Genomic DNA, 20,641 nt, shown 5'->3' on the forward strand with positions numbered 1-20,641 from the left:
TAAGTGTAAGAGTGACGGGAGTGTAAATTGGTAAATGGAGCTTTAAAACAAAAAAGACTAGCTTCTAACCAAGATCAAGTCATAATGATTGTACCGACCTGCCTTTGCACAAAACAGCATTTTAAAAAAAAAATGTTTTTCTGTGTAGTATGAAGTTTAAAACATTACCTTTGCTTTGAACTTGAAAACGTATACATTTATATGATCTTTAAAAGGCTTGCTGATGTTCAAATGCTATTTAAGAAATAAACGATAGGATATGTTTGTGCTGATAACTTCGACTCATACATTCGCAATAAATAACATCAATATTATTTAAAATACAAAACAAGTGATAATTATCCAAAAAATAAATGCAGAATCTATTTCAGGCTTTGCCGCGCAAATGGAAAACCGGAAACGGATTATAAAACGGGAGCACACACCCGGACGGATTTGAGAGACGCACCAGATACAAACGCAGAGGCTGCGCTGGAGGGAGATTTGAGAGGCGCATGGAGAGCTGTCGTTCCGAACCTTGGCTCACTGGAGACTTTAATTGTTAATATATTTCTCGCTATATCGCTACATTTAACTTTTTACGACCATGGAAGCAAACCCAAACATAAAAGTGACGCCAAAAGGGTTTCTCTGCATCTTATGCAATGTCAATTTACCTAACTGTAAGTATCTAAAGCTAACTTAGCCACATTCAATTTCTTATATATGATTTCATTATTGCTGTTTTTTGCAAGCCACGACATACATTTTATCTGTAGCTCCTAAACAGGTGTTTACAAATAATCCCAGCTAACTTTAAGCTGTGAAGGGAGTGGAATAGAATGACATCATTGTCTCTTAAATGTAAAATGGATGACATTAATTGATACTGTTAGCTAATGTTGGACTATATCTATGTGCTATATACAGGGGTTGGAGAAGTACTAAGATCTTGTACTTTAGTAAAAGTAGAAGTACCAGAGAGAAGTCCTGTATTCAAAATGTTACTCAAGTAAAAGTAATGACATTAAGCCTGGCAATGTTGTTGATTTTGTTTCTTCTTCCTGCAGTGCCAAGCCTGGGTCAGCATGTGAAAGGGCGCAAACACATGACTCTGAGCGCAGTGAAGGAGACCAGGAAGGCCCAGGGGGAGTGCAGTGTGTTCGTCAGTGGCATCAAGCCTGACATCTCTCAGACTGACATCACTGAGTACTTCCAGAAGTTCGGTCAGGTCTCAGATGTTATCATGGATAAATCCAAGGTTAGTCAGGTGTTCATGATGAGATGCAGTTCATACTAAATGATACCTACATACAGCCTCACCGTGACCAAGGTTATTTTAGTTTTGGGTTGGATGTTCCACAGAATTTCACTCTGACATTCAATTCCCTGGTATAGTCTGACTGTGATGTCTCTGCGCTCACAGGGTGTGTTCGCCATCGTGCAGTTCACTGAGGCCGACAGCACACAGGCCACGCTGTCCTGCCTCGAGCATCGGATGAAAGGCTTGAAACTGCGAGTCAAACCTCGGGAGAAGAAGGATTTCAAGCTGATTCCCAAGAAGGCCGGGTCGGAGAACCTCCAGCAGTCTCTCGACCGTCTCAAACCCCAGCTGTGTCAGTTGGCATCTGTAAGTGTCCTGCATCAAGTATAAAGCGTGAAGGGGTCTATGTGGATGGCAAATAAACATGATAGTAAGGAGTGTGACAGCATCTAGAAGCTTCTCGTGGTGACTTCTGAAAGTTTTAACCATGTTTGATACAAAATAAATTAACTTTTTATACTACACTTACTATAACCTGTGTATCCTCATATTATCAGCACACAGTTTGGGAACATTGTATACAGAACCCTCATATTTAAACAGGAAATGATGCACCTACCTCAGTCAAATACTGATTTTGGACTCCACATAATTCTTATTAACTCAAGAGAACTACAGTTTATTATATTGCATATGTGTCATCAAAGTGTTCTTTATTCTCTGTAGGTGAATGCACAGATGCAGTACGTTGTAGAGCGATTTCAGCTGGGAGACAATGAAAAGAAAGCCCGAGAGTTGCTGGTTCAGCTCCTGCAAGAGGTTTTCGTGGAGTTTTTTCCAGGTGACTTCTTTTGTGAAGTTGCATGCTGAGAGTCGTCCATTGTTCCTACGGGTCCCTGACATTCTTCAAGGAAAAAATCTAAGCCTGAAAGTTTTAGATTACGGATATAACTCAGTGTTATGCCCTTCTCTGTGTCTGAAACTATGACATGTTGGGTCCCTTGAGTTTGAAGGAATTGGGCCTTGAAACGTCTTGACTTTATGTTAAAGAAGGCGTGGGAACCCATGACATCTTGCCTTAAAGATAAGATAAGATAGAACTTTATTGATCCCAATTTGGGAAGTGTTTGTGTTGCAGCAGCATAAAAAGGCATTGTACAATAAAACATTTAAAAGACAAGAAATAAACTAGAAAGTATACATATTGAATTTACAAATTAACAAGATATAAAGCAAGGTATTATATTTACATATGTATGTGACAGATGGAATATTAAATATTAGACTGAATATAAAAATGTACAGTGAAGAGAGAAACTGGAGCAGAGAGAGTTCTGTGGTAATTGTACCAAAGCTTTATTGGCTCTCTCACTTCTAATCCTTTCTGTGGATTGGTTGCAGACAGCCAGATTCTGCCATTCGGTTCATCCATCAACACTTTCGGCGTCCACTCCTGCGACATAGACCTGTTCCTGGACCTGGACAACACCAAGGTGTTCCAGGCCCGTGCCAAGTCCACCACAGAACAGGTGTGACATTTTTACCTACACACTTATTATATATATTAAGGCCATTATTTACCTCAGTGTTGATACATTCAATAATGTAACTTTACACAGAGCCTGCAGAGTACTTAATCGTCTTTTTTTTCTTCAGGCAGGGGAGGCCATGTCAGACGATGGCCGCTCAGAGGACTCCATCCTGTCTGATATCGACCTGTCCTCTTCCTCTACCAACGAGGTCCTGGAACTTGTTGCAACAATCCTCAGACGCTGTGTCCCCAGCGTGCACAAAGTCCACGTGGTCGGCAGTGCTCGCCTCCCTGTAGTCAAGTTCCATCACCAGGAGCTGAACCTGCAGGGCGACATCACCATCAACAACAGGTATAAAAGGATTCAGTGTAAAAGTCTTCAACTGTAGTGAGAATAGTTTTTTTCTTGTGCACAAAGCAGAATAACACAATGGTTTTATTTGTCTCCTGTCCTGTATCCTTCACTAGACTGGCAGTAAAGAACACCCGCTTCCTACAGCTGTGCTCAGGGGTGGAGGACAGGCTGAGGCCGCTGGTGTTCACCCTCCGCTACTGGGCCAAGCAGAAACAGCTGGCTGGTAAGATGAAATGACTCAAAAGGGCCCTATAATGCTCATTTCCAGGTTCATAGTATTTTGTTTCTCTAATGGGACATGTCTCCATGCTTTAATGTTCAAAAAGCTCTTTATTTTTCTCATACTGCTTGCACCTCTTTTCACCCTCTGTCTGAAACCAGAGCCCAGTCTTCTCTGATTGGTTAGCTGGTTGGCTCTGTCAACCGCTTAGAGATGTCCCGCCCCTAAACATATCACGTACAATGTGTCGGAGCATGAGTGTTGGGCAGTGATGTCACTATGTCGGCAAAGTAAACAAAGGAGGCCAATGGAGGCTTTTCAGCCAGAGACTCCCTCTGGAGGGAGCTGTGGGATTTTAGCCTTTGCAGACCATTTACATGCACACAACCTATATAAAGCTCTACAGGGAAGGGAAGACCCCAAACGGGAAAATAGGGCCTCTTTAAACCTTAGTGCAACATTTGTGTGTTCGATACATTTAAGTAGTAACTTCATGTTTTGGTCAGCAGATGTCAGTAGAACTCCACTCTGAATGCACTGATTTGGAATACCTTGGAGTGCCTTGTTATGTGGTTTAAAGAAATGGCACGAGTACATCTTCATTTGTGTTGTATAACTACAGGCTGTCCCCTGATAGAGAACTCAATCTTAATAAAGGTGTTCTTCACTAAAGAGCCCACCACTTGCCTCTGCACCTGGGGCATATCATCTGTATTCCCTCAGAGGAACCAACAAGGCACGTGTGCAGAGTGATTAGCAAAGCATGATAGGATCACTTGCATGTTAGGCTGCTGTTGTCATCAACATTTAACTCAAAGTACTGCCTCGTCCCCAAAAAGAAATTCATCATATGTCAGAAGAAAATACATTATACTTATTGCTGATGCATACACAACAAGTTCTATGTTTACATCTGGCTTCACAAACATGCCCTTCAACTTCCGCGTGTTTCAGCTTTTCCTTTATCACTGGTTACATTGTGTCCTTTAGGAAATCCCAGTGGAGCCGGTCCTCTTCTCAACAACTACGCCCTGACTCTGCTGATCATCTACTTCCTGCAAAACTGTGATCCTCCTGCCCTCCTCACCGTGGACCAGCTCAAAGACATGGCGTGTAAGTCACAGTTCCCGTTAGAATAGTTTTTCGTCGGTCAACATTTCCGTTAAAGTTTAAATCTTCCAGACAAAATTTGAAAAGTGCCGGTCAAAAATCTTCTTTGTTATTTATTGTGCTTTAAAACAAATTGATATGATTCGATATCAAACAAACTAATTATAGTAGATTAACTATTTAAAAGTGAACAGTAACTTACAATAACACTATACGATACGATACGATATACTTTATTGTCCCCGTAAGGAAATTTGTTCTGGGCTCCGTCCAGCAGTTCCGCATACATGTACATAATATACAAACATAGTGGACATTTAAGAGACCTACACATATCATCAATCATACACCGTTTGAACAAACACAATACACACAGGCGCACATACTGACAATGGCGACTTATTGCACAACCCTTATGGCCAACATAATAAACGGAGCGCTCTCTCCCTCTCCTGACAGCCCGTCATGCAGCTCGCGGATCAGTAATGAGTGACCCGACAGTAAAACTAAACATATATATCTATATCTAGTTTAGGTAGTTTGAGAGGTAATTAAAATAGCTACGTGTGATATTCTAACCTGAAGTGTGTTTTGTCCGCTCACCGCTGCATGTGGTTATGCAGAGCTGCGTCGACTTGTCAGCAGCAGCTGATCTCTCTCTCCCGTCAGATTAGACTTCACTCGCGTTTATGTCCATATCGATCAGATCCAGCTAGTTCTAGCTAATGATATACCTGCTTATTAAAAGACACCTAAACAATAAGCGTCGCTATGCAACCGGGTGAGGCCGCAAAGTATAGCGCAGCATTATGCATTTGTTTACATGCCCACCGGAACCCCGAGGCATTACCAACAGATCAACGCACAATCAACCCACAATCAACCCATACAGGACATCTCTTTCTCCACATTAAGTGTTAGACATTAGAGTTGACTATTCTTGTCACATACTCTTCTTGTCTGTCACATAAGTGGCGCAACTGAAGCGGTATTGCGCTAAGGTGAAATTATTTTGAACGGACACTTTGACCGGAGAGATTTAGATTTGCCGGTCTTCAGCATATTTTACCGGTCGTAGTCCGGTAATTACCGGCTGACGGGAACTCTGGTGTAAGTGCTAAATCACTCCTACGCTCAATACGCCTCAGACAGGGACATTTTCATAATCTCACCCTAAACATTGCTTTTTTAAGTCTCATTCTTAAAACTCTTAACTGCACACATTTGTCATGAATTGCTCGGGTTTTGCCCGTGAAACAGCACTTTTCACGAGGAAGTGCCCGTTAAATCATCATTGTTTTTTTCATCTCTTGAGATCTGTTTATGACATGTGTGACATAAACAGATCTCTGTAAATACAATACAGTAGAATTGTATTTATCTACAGTAAGAGAACATGTGCTTAAAGGTCCCACGTCATGGCCATTTCCACTGATCATAATTCCATTGTTGAGGTCGACTAGAATAGATTTACATCGTGCAATTTTCCAAACTCACATTGGTTTCTCACAGCATCTCTGTAAAGTATGTGTGTTCTCCGGTATTCACTCTCTGTCCTAAACGTGAGCTGCTGCAAGGAGACATGCTTCTGTGTCGGCGATACAGGAGAACAAGCGAAACTCATCCTGAGCACACACAAACACTCACAGCCGAAGTAAAAACAATAAGTGTGGCTTGATATTGAGTAAGAAAAGGTTTATAACGCTGTGAGAATGGGTCTGCGGAGAGCACTTCTCCGCGATCCCAACGTAGTAGCCCCAAACACGTTTACCCATTTAAACAGTCGTGATAGATACCTTGTTTGTTTTAAACATCATAAATACACAAACAACAATGAATACTTACAGGTTGTGTACCCGAATCTCCCGCTGGTACAGCATCGTTCTTCAGTGCCCTACGCTGTACATATCCGGCATGAATCGCTGAAAGGTTTGTGAAGCTTTGTTTCGTGAAAGGCTGGCAGAGGGTGTGGCCTCTGGGTATTCACACGTCACAGTACCCAGGAAGAAAACATTGGAAAATGAGAAATCTCCAACGAGGCGTTTTGGGGAGGTGTTAGAGTTTTTGACTCTGCAGACCGTTTACATGCATAAAAACCTTCATAACACACAAGGGGATGGGTCATAACCGGAAAAGCATGACATGGGTCCTTTAACATGAATAGCCACAAATTCTCTTAAGTTATTCCTACTTGCAAATTGTGTGTTTATAAATGGAGAACTTGAATACGATTTTTCTAGGGTTTCAGTCGGCCCTTTTTTTTTTTAAAGTATTTCTTACATACTAAAGATAATTTAGTTGGTCCAGTACAATTATAATGTCAAGACCATTTGCCTGTTTTGCTGCCTTTTGTTTAAATATGCCATCTATTTATCGTTATGTGTTAACCTCTTTGCAGGTGAGGAGGAAGAGTGTGTGATTGAGGGATGGGACTGCACCTTCCCTAGCCAGCCTATAGCTGTTCCCCCCAGCAAGAATACAGAGGACCTCTGTAAGTGAGAGTATTACTGATCAGAATGAAATGTGGCATCTTCGTATATTCTAAATACAAAGCCAGCATACAGCCCCTAATGTTTCTTCATATGTACACATGTGTCTTCTCTATTCAGGCCCCCTGCTCTTTGGCTTCTTCACCTTCTATGCTAATTTCGATTTTGCCGGTAGTGTCATATCTGTCAGGAATGGCCGTGCACTCCCAATCACTGATTTCCTCAGCCAGAATAAAGCGGAGGAGGCCATGCATGAGGAAAAACCCACCAAGACCCAACCCCACGGCCCCAAACTGGGCCCACTGAATCTCTTAGACCCCTTTGAACTCTCCCACAACGTAGCTGGAAACATGACCGAGCGCTCTCACCGCAACTTTCGGAGAGAGTGCCAGGACGCTGACAAGTACTGCCGCAGCCTGCAGTACCAGCGCAAATCCATCAAGGGGAAATCATGGGGGCTGGTGCGCTTGTTTACCCCCCATGGGGATGCCCCGCGGGCCACAACAGAGCAGCTGACCATCAGCATCCCCTTCAAGTTAGCGTCGCTACCCGAAACGCTGAGGAATGAGCTGCACATGGCGGGAGATGGTTTCCGGATGCTGTGGTTTCAGAAGGTCTGCTCTGCCGTGGAGGGAGTCTTTAAAAATGTTCTCCGGTGTGACATCGCTCCCTCCACAGACGCCGTCTTCGGTCAGGATTCAGTGGTCGATGCCGCCGGGGAAATGGAAACGTCCCTCAACACGTCAACAAACGACAGCTTTGACAGTTCTGAAGCCCAAGATCCGGCTGTGGTCGGTGCCAAGAGGCGGCTGTCCTCTGGCAGCGAAGCATCTGCGTCGCCGCAAGGCAAAAAAGCAAGAATGACCAAAATACGAAAGCCCGAACTCCCTCACTGGATCTGCGCACATAAGCACATGGTGTGGGCCGGCCGGAGGAGAGTGAGGAGGGAGCTGATCAAAGATACTGACTGCAGGCCGGAGGGCAGCTGCATGGAGCTGGAGGCGCAGGTCACAGATCACATCATCGAGAAAGAGCCCGAGCTCAAGGAGACCCTGGAGTTCAAGGTGCAGCCGCAGATGGTGGGCGAGACGGAGAGCACGAGCACGAAGACGGTGCTGACGCTGGAGCCAACCAGCGACAAGACGGGAGTGTTTCACGACTTATTTCACTTCCTGGAAATCTTCTTACCGAAGATGGTCGAGACTCTGCTAGAGAAAGAAGCAGCTCGAGCGTAAAACAAGACATGTTTAGGATGTGTCTCCAATTTAAGTCTAAGAATTGTCTTTATTTGTTTTGAATCAATTTAATGCTACGAATATTAACCTTTGAGAGAGATGAAAGAGTATTATGTGGCTTTTTGTTGGCACTTAAGTTGGCTATTTTATTTGTGAATGTGGGCTTCTTCAGAATATCAAGTTTGTAATATTTTCCTATATATTTGTACTTTTTTTGCGTTTTTGTATAAGATATCCTGACTTAGCCCTACTTTTATGTTTGAGACGCGGCTTGTTTTTTGTGCAGTTCTGTACAAAATAATGATCATAAATGATGACGTTTTAAAGGGATATTCAGTGGCTGACATTTGATGCTGTCTTCAAATGAATAAAAAGATATTTGTATAACGCCACCTTCAGTAATGTGTCCATTTATTTTCACACAATCTTTAAACAGTATTTTTCCATAAAGAATCAGTAATTGCGCTGTTCTTAGATCCACCTGAAGCCAGCCGGGGCCATTAAGTGAAGCTCAGGTCTTTGCTCATATGCCTGAGACAGATGAGAGTAATTACTCATGCAGGCAGACCGCTTTATTACAGCAGGATGAGGAGCTGAGGGAGGCGCAGGGCTCCTGTGTGCTGATTAACATCATTCATCTCACTTTTAAAGGGAAATGGAGTTGGCCACAGGTTAGATGTGGGCCTTTGAGACGGCTGTGATGAAGATGTTTGAGACGGCTTACAACATGTTAATGTGATGCAGGATTGCTTTACAGCTGGGATGTTCGAGACGGCCATGGTGTAAATAAATACAACTGGTATAAGGACTGAAAACAGCAGAAATCACAATGTGTCCTTTGGATAATAGAAACAAAAAAAAACGGTTCCAATGTTTGTAGCCAAATCAAACAAGCTGTTTAGTTGTTTTTTTTAAAGTATATTTTGTCCCATAATCTTATTTGCTGTTATAAGAAAGACACATTTTGCATTATGACTCGACTTGAATGTCATAAAAATATTGATTTTAAGCCAAACTACAGCATGACTCTAGGTATGGGAATGCTAGTCTGGTCATTGGTTCAGTTTAATATCTCAATATGATGGATTTTCTTGAAAAGGTATCCCAAAATTGATATGTTTTAGAGCAGTGGCTTTTCCCCCCTTGGGGGGGGGAAAAGATCGCAGGGGGGGCGCCAGGCCTCAGATGATTTGAGGCCAAATATCCTATTTAGACTTTTTTTGTTCTTTTAATATATAATTGTAAAGCAATACATGATTGTCACTAAAATCCTTGTCTCCACATTACAATAAAATATAAAAAATAATTGATTAATTAATTTCAATAACAATTCAAGTTAGTAGCTATTAAAGGCATACAAAGACAGAAATGTATAATTCTTTCTTTAATAGAAATGTTTCTTCTGCCCGTAAAGTGTCCAAACCAGGCTTTTCTGGATAAGCACATTTTTAAAACATAGTCATTGTCCATGCCGGTTTCAATTGGATTATTTGTCACAGTTGCTCCGATCAGATCGGTCTCCTCCATTTTGTAGATTATTTACGACTTTTGAATCCACATAAACACATCGGCAAAATCCGGCTTACTTTGAGCATGTGTTTTAAACAGTTTAATCCCTTTGTGAATTGTTTCCACTTCCGCGCCGTCCTTTAATTTCTTCATACAGCGGGAATCCAAATGGATTAGAGTCCAATAACCATCAAAGTCACTCCAATAGTGCTCCTTGATTACGCTTTCATCCTCCTTTAACAACATACTTCACATTCATCTAGTTTGTGACAGTAGTTGCAGACATTTAAACTTTAATTACCGCTTTTGCGCCCCCCCTGACTTCCTATCGCACCGCCACAAGCTTCCAATTCTTGGTTTTGAGTGAAATATCTCCACAACTTGGATTGTTTTTCTACTTGTTTTCTTGTTTGCTGAAACACTGCCCGTTCTCTTGGGTATTTTCCCTTCGGATGTTTGGATGGCACATCACTTGAAAATCAGTCATTGTCTTTCAGCGACCCTCCTGGCTCCTCCAGTATCACCATCCCTTGATATTGGCTTTTTGAGCACCTCAAAGCCTGAGGATCAATGTGATTTATACCAAGGAGATTTTGTGTAATTGGTGTCCATTGGGAAGAGATCCTGAGTCAACACCTCTAAAACGTGAAATCTCAAAAGCTTGAGGCCAATATGAACAGATTACAGCTTGTTCACGATCTGCTATGACGCATGAATCCCATTGAGTTGGACGTCATCTGGTTTTGTAGAGCTGTAAATTTACGGCATATCTAGTCATGGTGAGTAAGACCTTGATTTGATCTTGTTTGATTGTGATACAGAAATAGCACTTTGGCTTTCTTAATGTATAGTAGCGGCTTTGAGACCATAGTCTGAATCAAATCATCGACCTTTTCCCCGAGCCCTCAGACACCGTCAGAATTACCTGAGGCTGCCACTGCCAGCCCTCATAAACACATCAGTCGGTGAGATATTGCTGTAATTGGTGGGCTCTGCTTTCCAGAAAAGACTTCGATGAACTAGAGGGGGGCGGAGGGCAATAACAGAAGGCATTGCTGTTTTGGATGCCAAATGAGAAGCCCTGACGTGTTCCCCCAGAGCACCGACTGATCCATGCCCCACAGCCATATCTGAGATAGTGTGTAACATGAAACTTAAAGAGAGATATGTTATTGTTTGCTGCCTGGCACTCCTTTTAGAGCCATTTATGTGGTCATGAATTACAGCATTGTGGTCGTGGGCAGCCCATCTTCCCCTCCATTTTGTCTCCTGAGCTGTGCAAAGAGACCTGGCCGCATGGAAAGCACTCTGTTCATATAAGTGGCTACCCTCACTCTGGAGATAAGGTGAAATGTAAAAAAAAAAAAAGAAGCATAATAATTTCCCTCTTTGTCCGTGACGGCAGGAAGGGGTCCGACCTTCTCCCGGTTGATTGCTTGTACACACAGATTTGACTTTTATAAGCATGTTTGTGCAATCTTCCTTTTTGTACTTGAACTAGTCATGCAAATGGGAATGGGGAAGTCATGGCAAAGGGAAAAGCTTTTAGAGCTCCATTTGTACAGGTTGGTTCCTACAGTAAGTAGATTTCTATCAAATGTCTACGTACATCTTCATCCTGCTTCATAAGGAAAAGTTTGTAAAAGTAGACAAGAGAAAAAGTTTACGTGCGGTATTATCTTTGATGGCCTTTCCTCTCCGTGGGGGCCCAAATGGCTCCTCAGGAGTGCATTAGCTTTGGTTATTGCACCGTGAAACCCTTAACTATCTGCCCTTTCTCGTATCTAACGGCTGCTACTTTCTCACTGTTTACCTGCAAACACTGGAGCCAGCTAATGAGTTTGTCTTGTGCATATTGCTATTTCTTGTCATTGACTTTTACAGGCCGTAACGTGAAGGCAGAGAGGTTGATTACTGGAGTAGAATTAACTAAATGTTCACGATGGCCACCGTTAACTATGCGGAATGGGTGATAGCGAGGAAGAGGACACATCAGGTTTATTCCCTATTTAATCATTTTGAGCCATTCCCCTTGTTTATTCCAACTCATCAGATTGGTAAAAGCCATGATATTACAATTTAAGGTCCATTTTGCATCAATTTGGATGTCAAAAACACTTGAGCACACTAATCGTCCCTCAATATGAGTTTGAAATATGGTACCATAATTACAGCCAGCACAATCAATGTGTAATGCCACACTCCACGTTTATGGCATATACACTTTAACTGCTTGTTTAGTGTACGGAGGCTGTCAGTGGGGATTGATGTCCAAATCAAGTTGTGTTTTTGAACAGGGTTTAGGGACTGACAAAGAAAAAGCCATAGTTGTTTACAACTCTATAAACAGCATGACTTCCCCAGAGAGTGCGGCAGGACAACATGAAGGTTGTTATATGGAAGCTTGATCCATGATCGAATACTGATCTAATACAGCGGGGTTTCAAATACATTGTTTTTTTTAGCTTAACATCTGGCATAAAATCCCATCTCTATCCTGTGTGCAAACATAAAGCACAGGGGCAGGAACCCTTTAGCATGTGCACGGTAAAAAGTCAACACTGCATCCCGATAAGGGATGGCTTCAGGCGTCATTAACTGAACAGCAGACCGTGAAGATTGGAGATAAACGGGAGCTGCTGCAACGGTCATAAATGTGACCGATTACATTAGACTTAGCCTCAGCACTTGAGACCTGAAAGGTATTTATGTACACATTGTCTTTGTGCGAGTGTATTAGTGTCGTCAGCACACATACACACTTTATTCTCCGTTCTGATATGGATTTGAAAAGTTGTACAAGAATAAGTATGGAAGAGGATTAGGGCCACATGAGGAAAATGCTGTGACCAAAAGTAAAAGTCTGACTTCTGACTTTAATCTCAGAACAAACAAAAAAAAATCACTTTTGGTCAGATCTCTAAAATGTTCACATATCACATATTCACATATATAATCGTCTTCCGTAAATAAGGATCGGATTGCTTCTATGTGACAGTTTCTCCATTTTAGAACCAAATAAATAAGGTAAAAGAATAATTTGATCAACTAATACTTCGATAAATCATTTACTGCAGTTCAAATTAATTTCCCTAAAGCATACTGAAGCTATGTTTCACACAAAAGCATTATTGATCTGTTACTGCTGTAGCCTATGACCTCTATTTCCAGCACATATTAATGGCTTCAGCTCCGTGTGAATAATGCATGCAGCAGTGATGAGAGCAGAGAAGGCTGTATGGGCTAATGATTGGACAGGATAGATAGATACATCGCTCCTGATTAAAATACATTTCATATTAATGAATTAACAGTAATTAATTGACATTTAGGAAACAGTTGTAAATTAACTTATTGGAGGTCACACGTACATCAATATCCAATATCCTCAGTGTCTAAAGTGCATAAAGACACTACGTTATATACTTTTAAAACCCTAAGTGTGTATTCAGCAGTGTAACTATCCCAAATGGTCACATACAATGGGCTTCTTCCCCTGGGTCCCCCTAACGTCTGAGATCGCCACTGTGTATCATCATGTTTACTCAATTTGAACCTATAGGGCCAATACTTTTTACATAAAAAAGCAGGGGGGGGGGGGGGGGGGGGTTGCTCATTTATGGTAACATATAGGCTCTTGGCTCTGTTAGTGGTCCTTAATCAGAATGCAGAAAAAAACACCTTAGATTTCTGTTTATATTTATTTTATAATCATTCATTGGTGGGTTTACAAAGTGCAAATTGCACAGTGAAGTAGTCATCATTTCCCCTGTCTAATCGCATCAAAATTAACTTTATAATTCAGCAAAGAGTCAAATACTCAAACCAAATCCAACACATCAAAACTACTTTTCCGCGCTGCTGCCTAAGGGGGTGTGGTTAAGTGTCACAGTGCGCATCAGGTGTCCATCCCCGCTATATATACGATCCTGTGATCTGAGGAGAGCAGCAACACAGGGACACCACCCAGGAGACTACACCAGGAGAAAACTGTCACAAAGTAAGTGTTCTTACTTTAATAAGAGTTTAAGTTGCATCCTAGATCTACAAAGATTTTTGCGCATGCCAAAACGCATGTTTTATACACTTTTTCAAGGGAAATTGTACCGTGTTGTCTTGTTTCCCCTCAGAATTCTATCATGATGAGATCGTGGATGATGCCTGCAGCTGTGGTCCTCTGCCTGCTGGTGTGTCTGAGCAGCTTTGCCGACGCTTACCCCCCCAAACCGGAGAGCCCGGGGAGCGACGCCTCACCGGAGGACTGGGCCAAATACCACTCAGCGATCCGGCATTATGTCAACCTCATCACCAGGCAGAGGTGAGACACGCGCAATACTTAGATAGATAGATGTAATGTTTAAATCATTTTTCATTTTTTGATAATAACATTTTATTTTGTTGTCAAAATCCTGAACTTGATAGAAACGATTTATGAAATAGTTGGTTAGATAGTAAAATAGTCAGGCTATTACAATGAACACAAGACGTAAAATAGAATGAGTGTGAAAGAAAGAATGGGGGGGAGGTTGTCATGATATGATACATTGAGAGCCATAAATAAACGTATTTTTTAATCATATAAATATATATTTTATGCACAGTGTTACTGACTTGGTATTGTTTACATTCATAAAGTGAAGAAAGTCATCTGAAGTCACTTTGATGTGATCCAGCAGTGGTTGCCAGTACTCTCATCAAGCTGCTCTCAATTCCTTTTATGTTTGAACCTAAAGTAGCACTGAGTTATGGATGCGTATTATTTTCCTGGATGTAATTCATTAGTATGCCTTCTGTTGCTGGGAAGAGACGTTTATTTAACAACTCCAAACTTGTATAGTCTTCCTGCTCTGGGTGGCAGTCCCAAAAAGATCACCCTATTCTTCTACTATTTATCTAACCAGAGAATGCACATATGATTGAGTATATTTAACTCTTCAATCAACAGTTCCATCACCTTGAAAAAACTGTTTAAAACTTGCAGTAGTTTGGTGTCTTCTCGTCCTGTGGTCGGGTCAGACAGGCAGTCCACCTCCTGCGATGTGAGGGATTAAGTCTCTGACTCAAGGACGAGTTGCAAGGAGAGCCACAGGGGGGCGAGCCCTCATGTTGGGGCACAACATTCAGCCTTAGAAGACCTGTTTTTCACTCGAAATCAAGATCGTCCCTGAACTAAAAGAGTCCCCAAATTTAGAGATTTCAACAATGGCACCGTTATGAAGTAAATATGAAGTAAAGAGCTAAATCTCCTAGACTGTATTCAGAGGTTCCATATTTAATTTAGTTCACTAATAAACAGTAATGTTTCATTATTGTTTATCTATTTTTTTTAGTTTAGAATTTTAGTTGTGTAAGTAAAAAAAATTCTGAATAAACTAAACATTTCAGATGCTAGACATTCATCTTCTTTGGTGAGCTGGGAAGGACTTTCTGTTCATGACGCTTACCATACGATGCATTGTTGTGCTTAAGAAATAATTAGGGAGAGGAAAGGAGCCTGGCAGCCTCAGTTTTGATCCCAAATCTTGTTAGGACATGCTTCAACATGAGACACCCTGATCATGTTCTTATAGGTTTAAAATGATTTAATAGTGAAATTGTAGGTTTTCTACACATTTCATCCAAGTTTTCACTGAGGTCTTATTTGTCATGCCTTAAATATAACAATAGTATATTACTGGTAACAGTTTTGCTCAGTCACTGTTATTACATACACTATCCCTGCTCTATGGCACATTTTCCTGTGCTGGAAGCTGAGGATAGTCATTTCCCCTGCTGGTCTGTAGTGAAAGAGGCTGTAGCTGTCACTGCACTCTCATGCCTCACACAAATCCATGTTTATTCTTCCCCGACTGGCCAGGCATTGATTTGTACTAAAGACACTTCGAAAGACAAAGTCGAAGGAGCTTGTTGTTTTTGCCTCGCTGGATGCTCAGTTTGAACTTGAACATTCTTTATCTTTCAAGTAATTGCTCCACAGACATGTGACTGGGTGAAATAGAAAACCAGTCCTTAAAAAACTCAATAGTGTGTGTGCAGCTAACACACAGCTTGAGGGTTCTTGAGAAAACCCAGTAGTTGAAATGCATTGCCAGGCTGAAGGAGGTCACAGCGACAGAGCACCCAGTGACACGCTGACTGAGGGACTGCTGGTGGACAGCACAGAAGGGGCCTTCACAGGAATGAGAATCTCCACATAAGATTGAGTTGCAGTCATTACATGCTGGTGTTGGATTTGTCTCCAGGTATGGGAAGAGGGCGACCCCCGAGCAGGCGGTGGCGCGGCTGCTGTTTGGAGCCGATTCGAGCCAGGACGCTGAACCACGGTGAGAAAAACAAGAAGATTCAACACATTAAAGGATTGAAAGGTTTTACTGTCGTATGCATGGAAGCTAAAGTGTAGTTGTTGGCAATGTACATCTTAATAAGAGGTCAAAGATATAATGGTGCAGGTTAAATGCAGGTATTTGTAACCATACATGTCTGGTTCAATCGTATTGTTTTTTAAAGGCTAATACTGATACAGGTGAAGTAGTACCACATAGCTATTGTGATGCATACTGCGTGCACTAATCATTTAGAGCAGGGGTCAGCAACCTTTCAAAATAGCTGTTATTTATTTATATATTACTTTTTGTCAAAGCTACAGGGAACCAGTGCAGAGAGCTCAAGAGCCGTGTTTTTTTTCTACCTCTTATTTAGAGTATAAAAACATGTATTGCCCCCTTTAAATAAAAACATATTACAACGCAGGCCTGCCAATACTGCTCCAATATATGGTCAAATTGTTTTATTGCCGTACGCCTCACTGCAGCCGGATTACCTCGATGTTTATGGCCCTGTTCTTGAGATCCTTGTAAATATTTCATACTTAAAGTGAGTATTGATTAGCATTTTCTCTCACTGTGGAGTTATTGGTCAGTTGAGCTGGTAATCCACCATTAGGCTGAAGTAAGTGTGTGAACTGTAATTAAGTAACGTGCTTTTCCCTTCCCTTACAGCTCTGAGTACGGCGATCAGTGGTAAATTATCTTGATGTCAAACGGGACCGACATTATCCCCGACCCGCACTCACTGAGATTGTCAACCTGCACTGGACTTTGTGACTTTCCATATTGAATGATTTATTGTGCATGCAAATATATATATATATATCTATATCTCTCTCTCTCTCTCTCTCTCTCTCTCTCTCTCTCTCTCTCTCTCTCTCTCTCTCTCTCTCTCTCTCTCTCTCTCTCTCTCTCTCTCTCTCTCTCTCTCTCTCTCTCTCTCTCTCTCTCTCTCTCTCTCTCTCTCTCTCTCTCTCTCTCTCTCTCTCTCTCTCTCTCTCTCTCTCTCTGTTCTTTGCCCCAAAAAATGTAAATAATTTATATCAAAAATCTATGTCTTTATGATGAAGAATTCAATTCAATAAATTAGGCTTGGACACCAATGCTTTGGTATTTCGTTTTTCATTATTTAACCCTCCTGTTACGTTCAGGTCAAATCTGACCAATTTACTACTTTCATCAATCATACATATTGTGTTTTAAATTTGACTGCTTCAAGGCCTTGTGATATCCTCCACAGTATAGGGATTTACACATAAAAGCAAGTATTGCACATAATTAGAAATAAAAAGGGTAGACAATAAACAATTAAGAGGCAAACATATATTTTTTAAGTTGACCCAGAAGAAAAAACATGTTAACTATCTGACAAATAAAACCCTATTGAAGAGCCAATTAAAAAGTGATAGTTATTTACATTTAGTGTGCATATGAATAGGAAATGAATGGGTAACCTTAAATTATGTTCATGCATCACATCGAAAAGTGAATTTTGGAATAATCAGAATCAGAATAAAATAGTTTAAAGTGTCTATTCTTTGTAAACCAGTAGTCTGAGACATTGTTTACCGTTTAAAGGGATGGTAAATAAAATGTGGTTAATGTAAGAGCATTAAAACGAACACGACAGGAGGGATAAACAAACCAAACTGCAGTTGCTCTTGTTGCCACTAGATGTCACTGTATCACAAAGAAAGGCACCTTTTACAAGTCGGTGTATGTTATTTCTGCTCTTCACATCCACGGCAGCTTCAACTTCACACCGGGGTAGCACACAATAAGACGCATTTATCTTATCAGATTTACCCGGACACCTTTTGGCAAACAGCAGTAGTTCTAATTGTCTTTTAATCAATGGGGCTATTTGCGTGAACACGCTTTTCGGTAAGGTCTCGTGTAAGATTGTGTGGGTTGACGCTGTGAAAGTGACTGCATAGACGTGCTTCTACAACTGCGAGGAGACTGGTGGAGATTTACCGAGCATCTCGCTGCATATCAGACCGAAGAGGCATCCGGATAAAGGTGACCGGGTGCAGGTGAGCGCTTTTATCTTTGTCTTACACCGAGGAAACGTGGGGTTTAGGTTTGGTTAGCATTATTAACGCCGTTTTCCACCTTCGCCAGGTGGTTATAGTACACGCAGTTAGATATATGTCAATGTCTCCTGTGAAAGTAAGGGCTCCCAAAGAGATAAGAGCTAATACCATTTTAAATTACGTAAAAATACACATTTTGTAGCATTTTCTTCCTCACATTCAGCGTGAATAAGATACACATTACCTCCAGCATGGGCTTTGCCTCTAACATTAACCACATGCATTTTATTAACCTAGCTTAATTGGCCTCAGGCTATTTGCACCTGTTCAACGGCCACAGGTGCAACCAATCAGCGTAAACAATCTTACGCTGAAATGTTATTATTAACACTCAAACTGGGAAATTAATTGATGGAATAATAATTGGTAACAATATTGGATGGACGTCATGTACCTGTCCATTGCGCATGCCCACACACACGGGGACGTGCACAGATGTTGGACCAATAGAGCTGATGGGAGTAAGATTTACCCTTCTTCAAAAGTAAGCTTATTTTTAGACTGTATATGCCACAGATGTGTAAGAGAGTCCAAGTAGCAAGGATAAGGTTGACAAATAATTATTAAAAATTCTGAATGTATTCAAATACATTTGTGCTTGACGTGTTTTCCATACTAGATATAATCCTACACTTAATCATTTGAATGCTTACAACCATCCAGTATGTTTTGCATTTTTAAATGAATTGCCTATCCCCTTTTTGAAAGATACGTTTACTCTCTTACAATACTTTACCATCATCCATTACACATCGTCTAACACGAAGGAGCAGAATGCCATGTAAGCAAAAATGATAATCCAATATACATAATTGAAAACGCCTACCCTTCATCTCTTTCAAGAGCTACAGTTACATTTATGGCACAACACATTTATGAGATGAAATGAATATACCAGGATGTACATCACTTTTACTGTTTAAGTTACACCCACTTCAATAAGAGTACAAATCAACTGCAAATAATCCATTTTGTTCAAACGCCTATGAGATTGTCTTTTTCTATCATGTGCTCTGCTGTCGCGCTGTGAAGACATTGTATTACTGCAGAGGAAGTATTCAAATGACGGCAATACATAAGTTATTGTATTGTCGGTTATAAAGATCAATTTGTGACTATGCTGTGCTGTACTGTCTGTTGTTCTGAATTATTCTGAAAGGGGAATTTGGAGAGCCATTACCATAACATGAATTGAGTATACTTGCGTATTTATTTAATTATTTAAAGCCTAAGAATGGGGCTGTAGTATTTGAGTCCAGTTCTCTGTCTCCAGTCCTTTTTGTGGAAGTCTTGGAGACGTGCTTTGTTTGACTCAGAATTGTTTTGGCTGTAATACGTTGACGTTCCTATATTTGCTATTTAAACCTTGATTAAGTTTGACTTGGCAATAGACCTAATCACCAAGCTACTTTTAAATGTAAGAAATTGAGGACAACTTTGTGTACTGATAAAGTCCAGATAACAATATTGTTGGTTTCGAGCAGTTTAACTGATTTAGGTTCAAGGAAATTGTACTAAAGCCACTTGTAAAATCCCGCTGCTCGATTTCCATATCAAACCACAGTCGAATACGCCTTACTTTAAAAAGCTTTCGACTGGGATTAAAGAAACTCTAGCCTTCTTATCAGTTTCTGTTTTGGAGGTTGGAGGTTTACCATAAATTCCTCTTTTCTTTGACGGCTTTGGGATCTGGGTCAAGATCAGCAGGTCTGGTTCAGAGACATTGTCGAAGTACTTCTTTAACGATTAAAGAAACCTTGAAGTTGGACTCTTTTTATTTTGGAAATAATCTTTAACAAAGGGGGATTTGATTAAATTTCGTAAAAGACCTTAAACTAGATCAAATTTAGAACAGAAAGGGAATGTTATTCAGGCCATGTAACAACGACATGTTTTAACCTCTTCATGTGAGACATTTAATGAATTAACTCAAATTGGAAACATTCAAAGACATGATCATATTAAAGCGACGTCCGTTCATTATGACGTGGCAACAGCTGCATCAGCTGTCGAGTGTTTTGTCATATTTTATAATCTCTGTTAGATCAGCTGAACATTGTTCCCCCACAAATTTACTTTGAATTCATTGAGAGTGCGGTATAATGAGACAATAACAGGCTACAGATGCGGACACACACACACAAATATATTTATATAAATATATACAATTTAAAGTATGAGAGCACTCTCATAATAACGTAACACAATCAGAGACTGGATATATCCCCCCCCCCTCTCTCTGGTCGCTGAAATGGGGAATTGAAATTACGGGCCAAAAGTTGTATTTGCAAGTATTAAAAGTCAGGACATCAAACCAACTGAGACCCGTCTGTCCGCGGCATCTGCGCACTGTACAACACACACCTACACACTGTACAACACACACACCTACACACTGTACAACACACACCTACACACTGTACAACACACACCTACACACTGTACAACACACACCTACACACTGTACAACACACACCTACACACTGTACAACACGCACCTACACACTGTACAACACACACCTACACA

The 20,641-nt window shown here is 41.0% G+C and overlaps 3 protein-coding genes across 3 annotated transcripts in view; all 3 read left to right on the top strand.

The window, feature by feature from the left end:
• The first annotated feature begins 443 nt into the window (after positions 1 to 443).
• On the top strand, positions 444 to 8,569 carry tut1 (terminal uridylyl transferase 1, U6 snRNA-specific). The gene is made up of 10 exons (XM_034106768.1): positions 444 to 662; positions 1,050 to 1,240; positions 1,406 to 1,609; positions 1,970 to 2,084; positions 2,645 to 2,772; positions 2,900 to 3,126; positions 3,243 to 3,352; positions 4,340 to 4,462; positions 6,858 to 6,950; positions 7,069 to 8,569. The coding sequence occupies exons 1-10, from the start codon at positions 587 to 589 to the stop codon at positions 8,181 to 8,183; spliced, it is 2,382 nt and encodes a 793-aa protein (XP_033962659.1). The 5' UTR covers positions 444 to 586; the 3' UTR covers positions 8,184 to 8,569.
• A 5,086-nt stretch (positions 8,570 to 13,655) lies between these two features.
• On the top strand, positions 13,656 to 16,776 carry pyyb (peptide YYb). Its single transcript, XM_034106814.2, has 4 exons — positions 13,656 to 13,692; positions 13,823 to 14,010; positions 15,935 to 16,015; positions 16,691 to 16,776. The coding sequence occupies exons 2-4, from the start codon at positions 13,832 to 13,834 to the stop codon at positions 16,713 to 16,715; spliced, it is 285 nt and encodes a 94-aa protein (XP_033962705.1). The 5' UTR covers positions 13,656 to 13,692; positions 13,823 to 13,831; the 3' UTR covers positions 16,716 to 16,776.
• A 973-nt stretch (positions 16,777 to 17,749) lies between these two features.
• Positions 17,750 to 20,641, top strand: part of mpp2b (MAGUK p55 scaffold protein 2b) — a 52,760-nt gene continuing 49,868 nt past the window's right edge. The window contains exon 1 of the mRNA XM_034106788.2: positions 17,750 to 18,054. The gene's annotated coding sequence lies outside the window, so the exon portion shown is untranslated. The remainder of the gene's footprint in view (positions 18,055 to 20,641) is intronic.

This window comes from Pseudochaenichthys georgianus, chromosome 19, assembly GCF_902827115.2.
Source record: "Pseudochaenichthys georgianus chromosome 19, fPseGeo1.2, whole genome shotgun sequence".
In the NCBI taxonomy this organism is placed as follows: Eukaryota; Metazoa; Chordata; class Actinopteri; order Perciformes; family Channichthyidae; genus Pseudochaenichthys; species Pseudochaenichthys georgianus.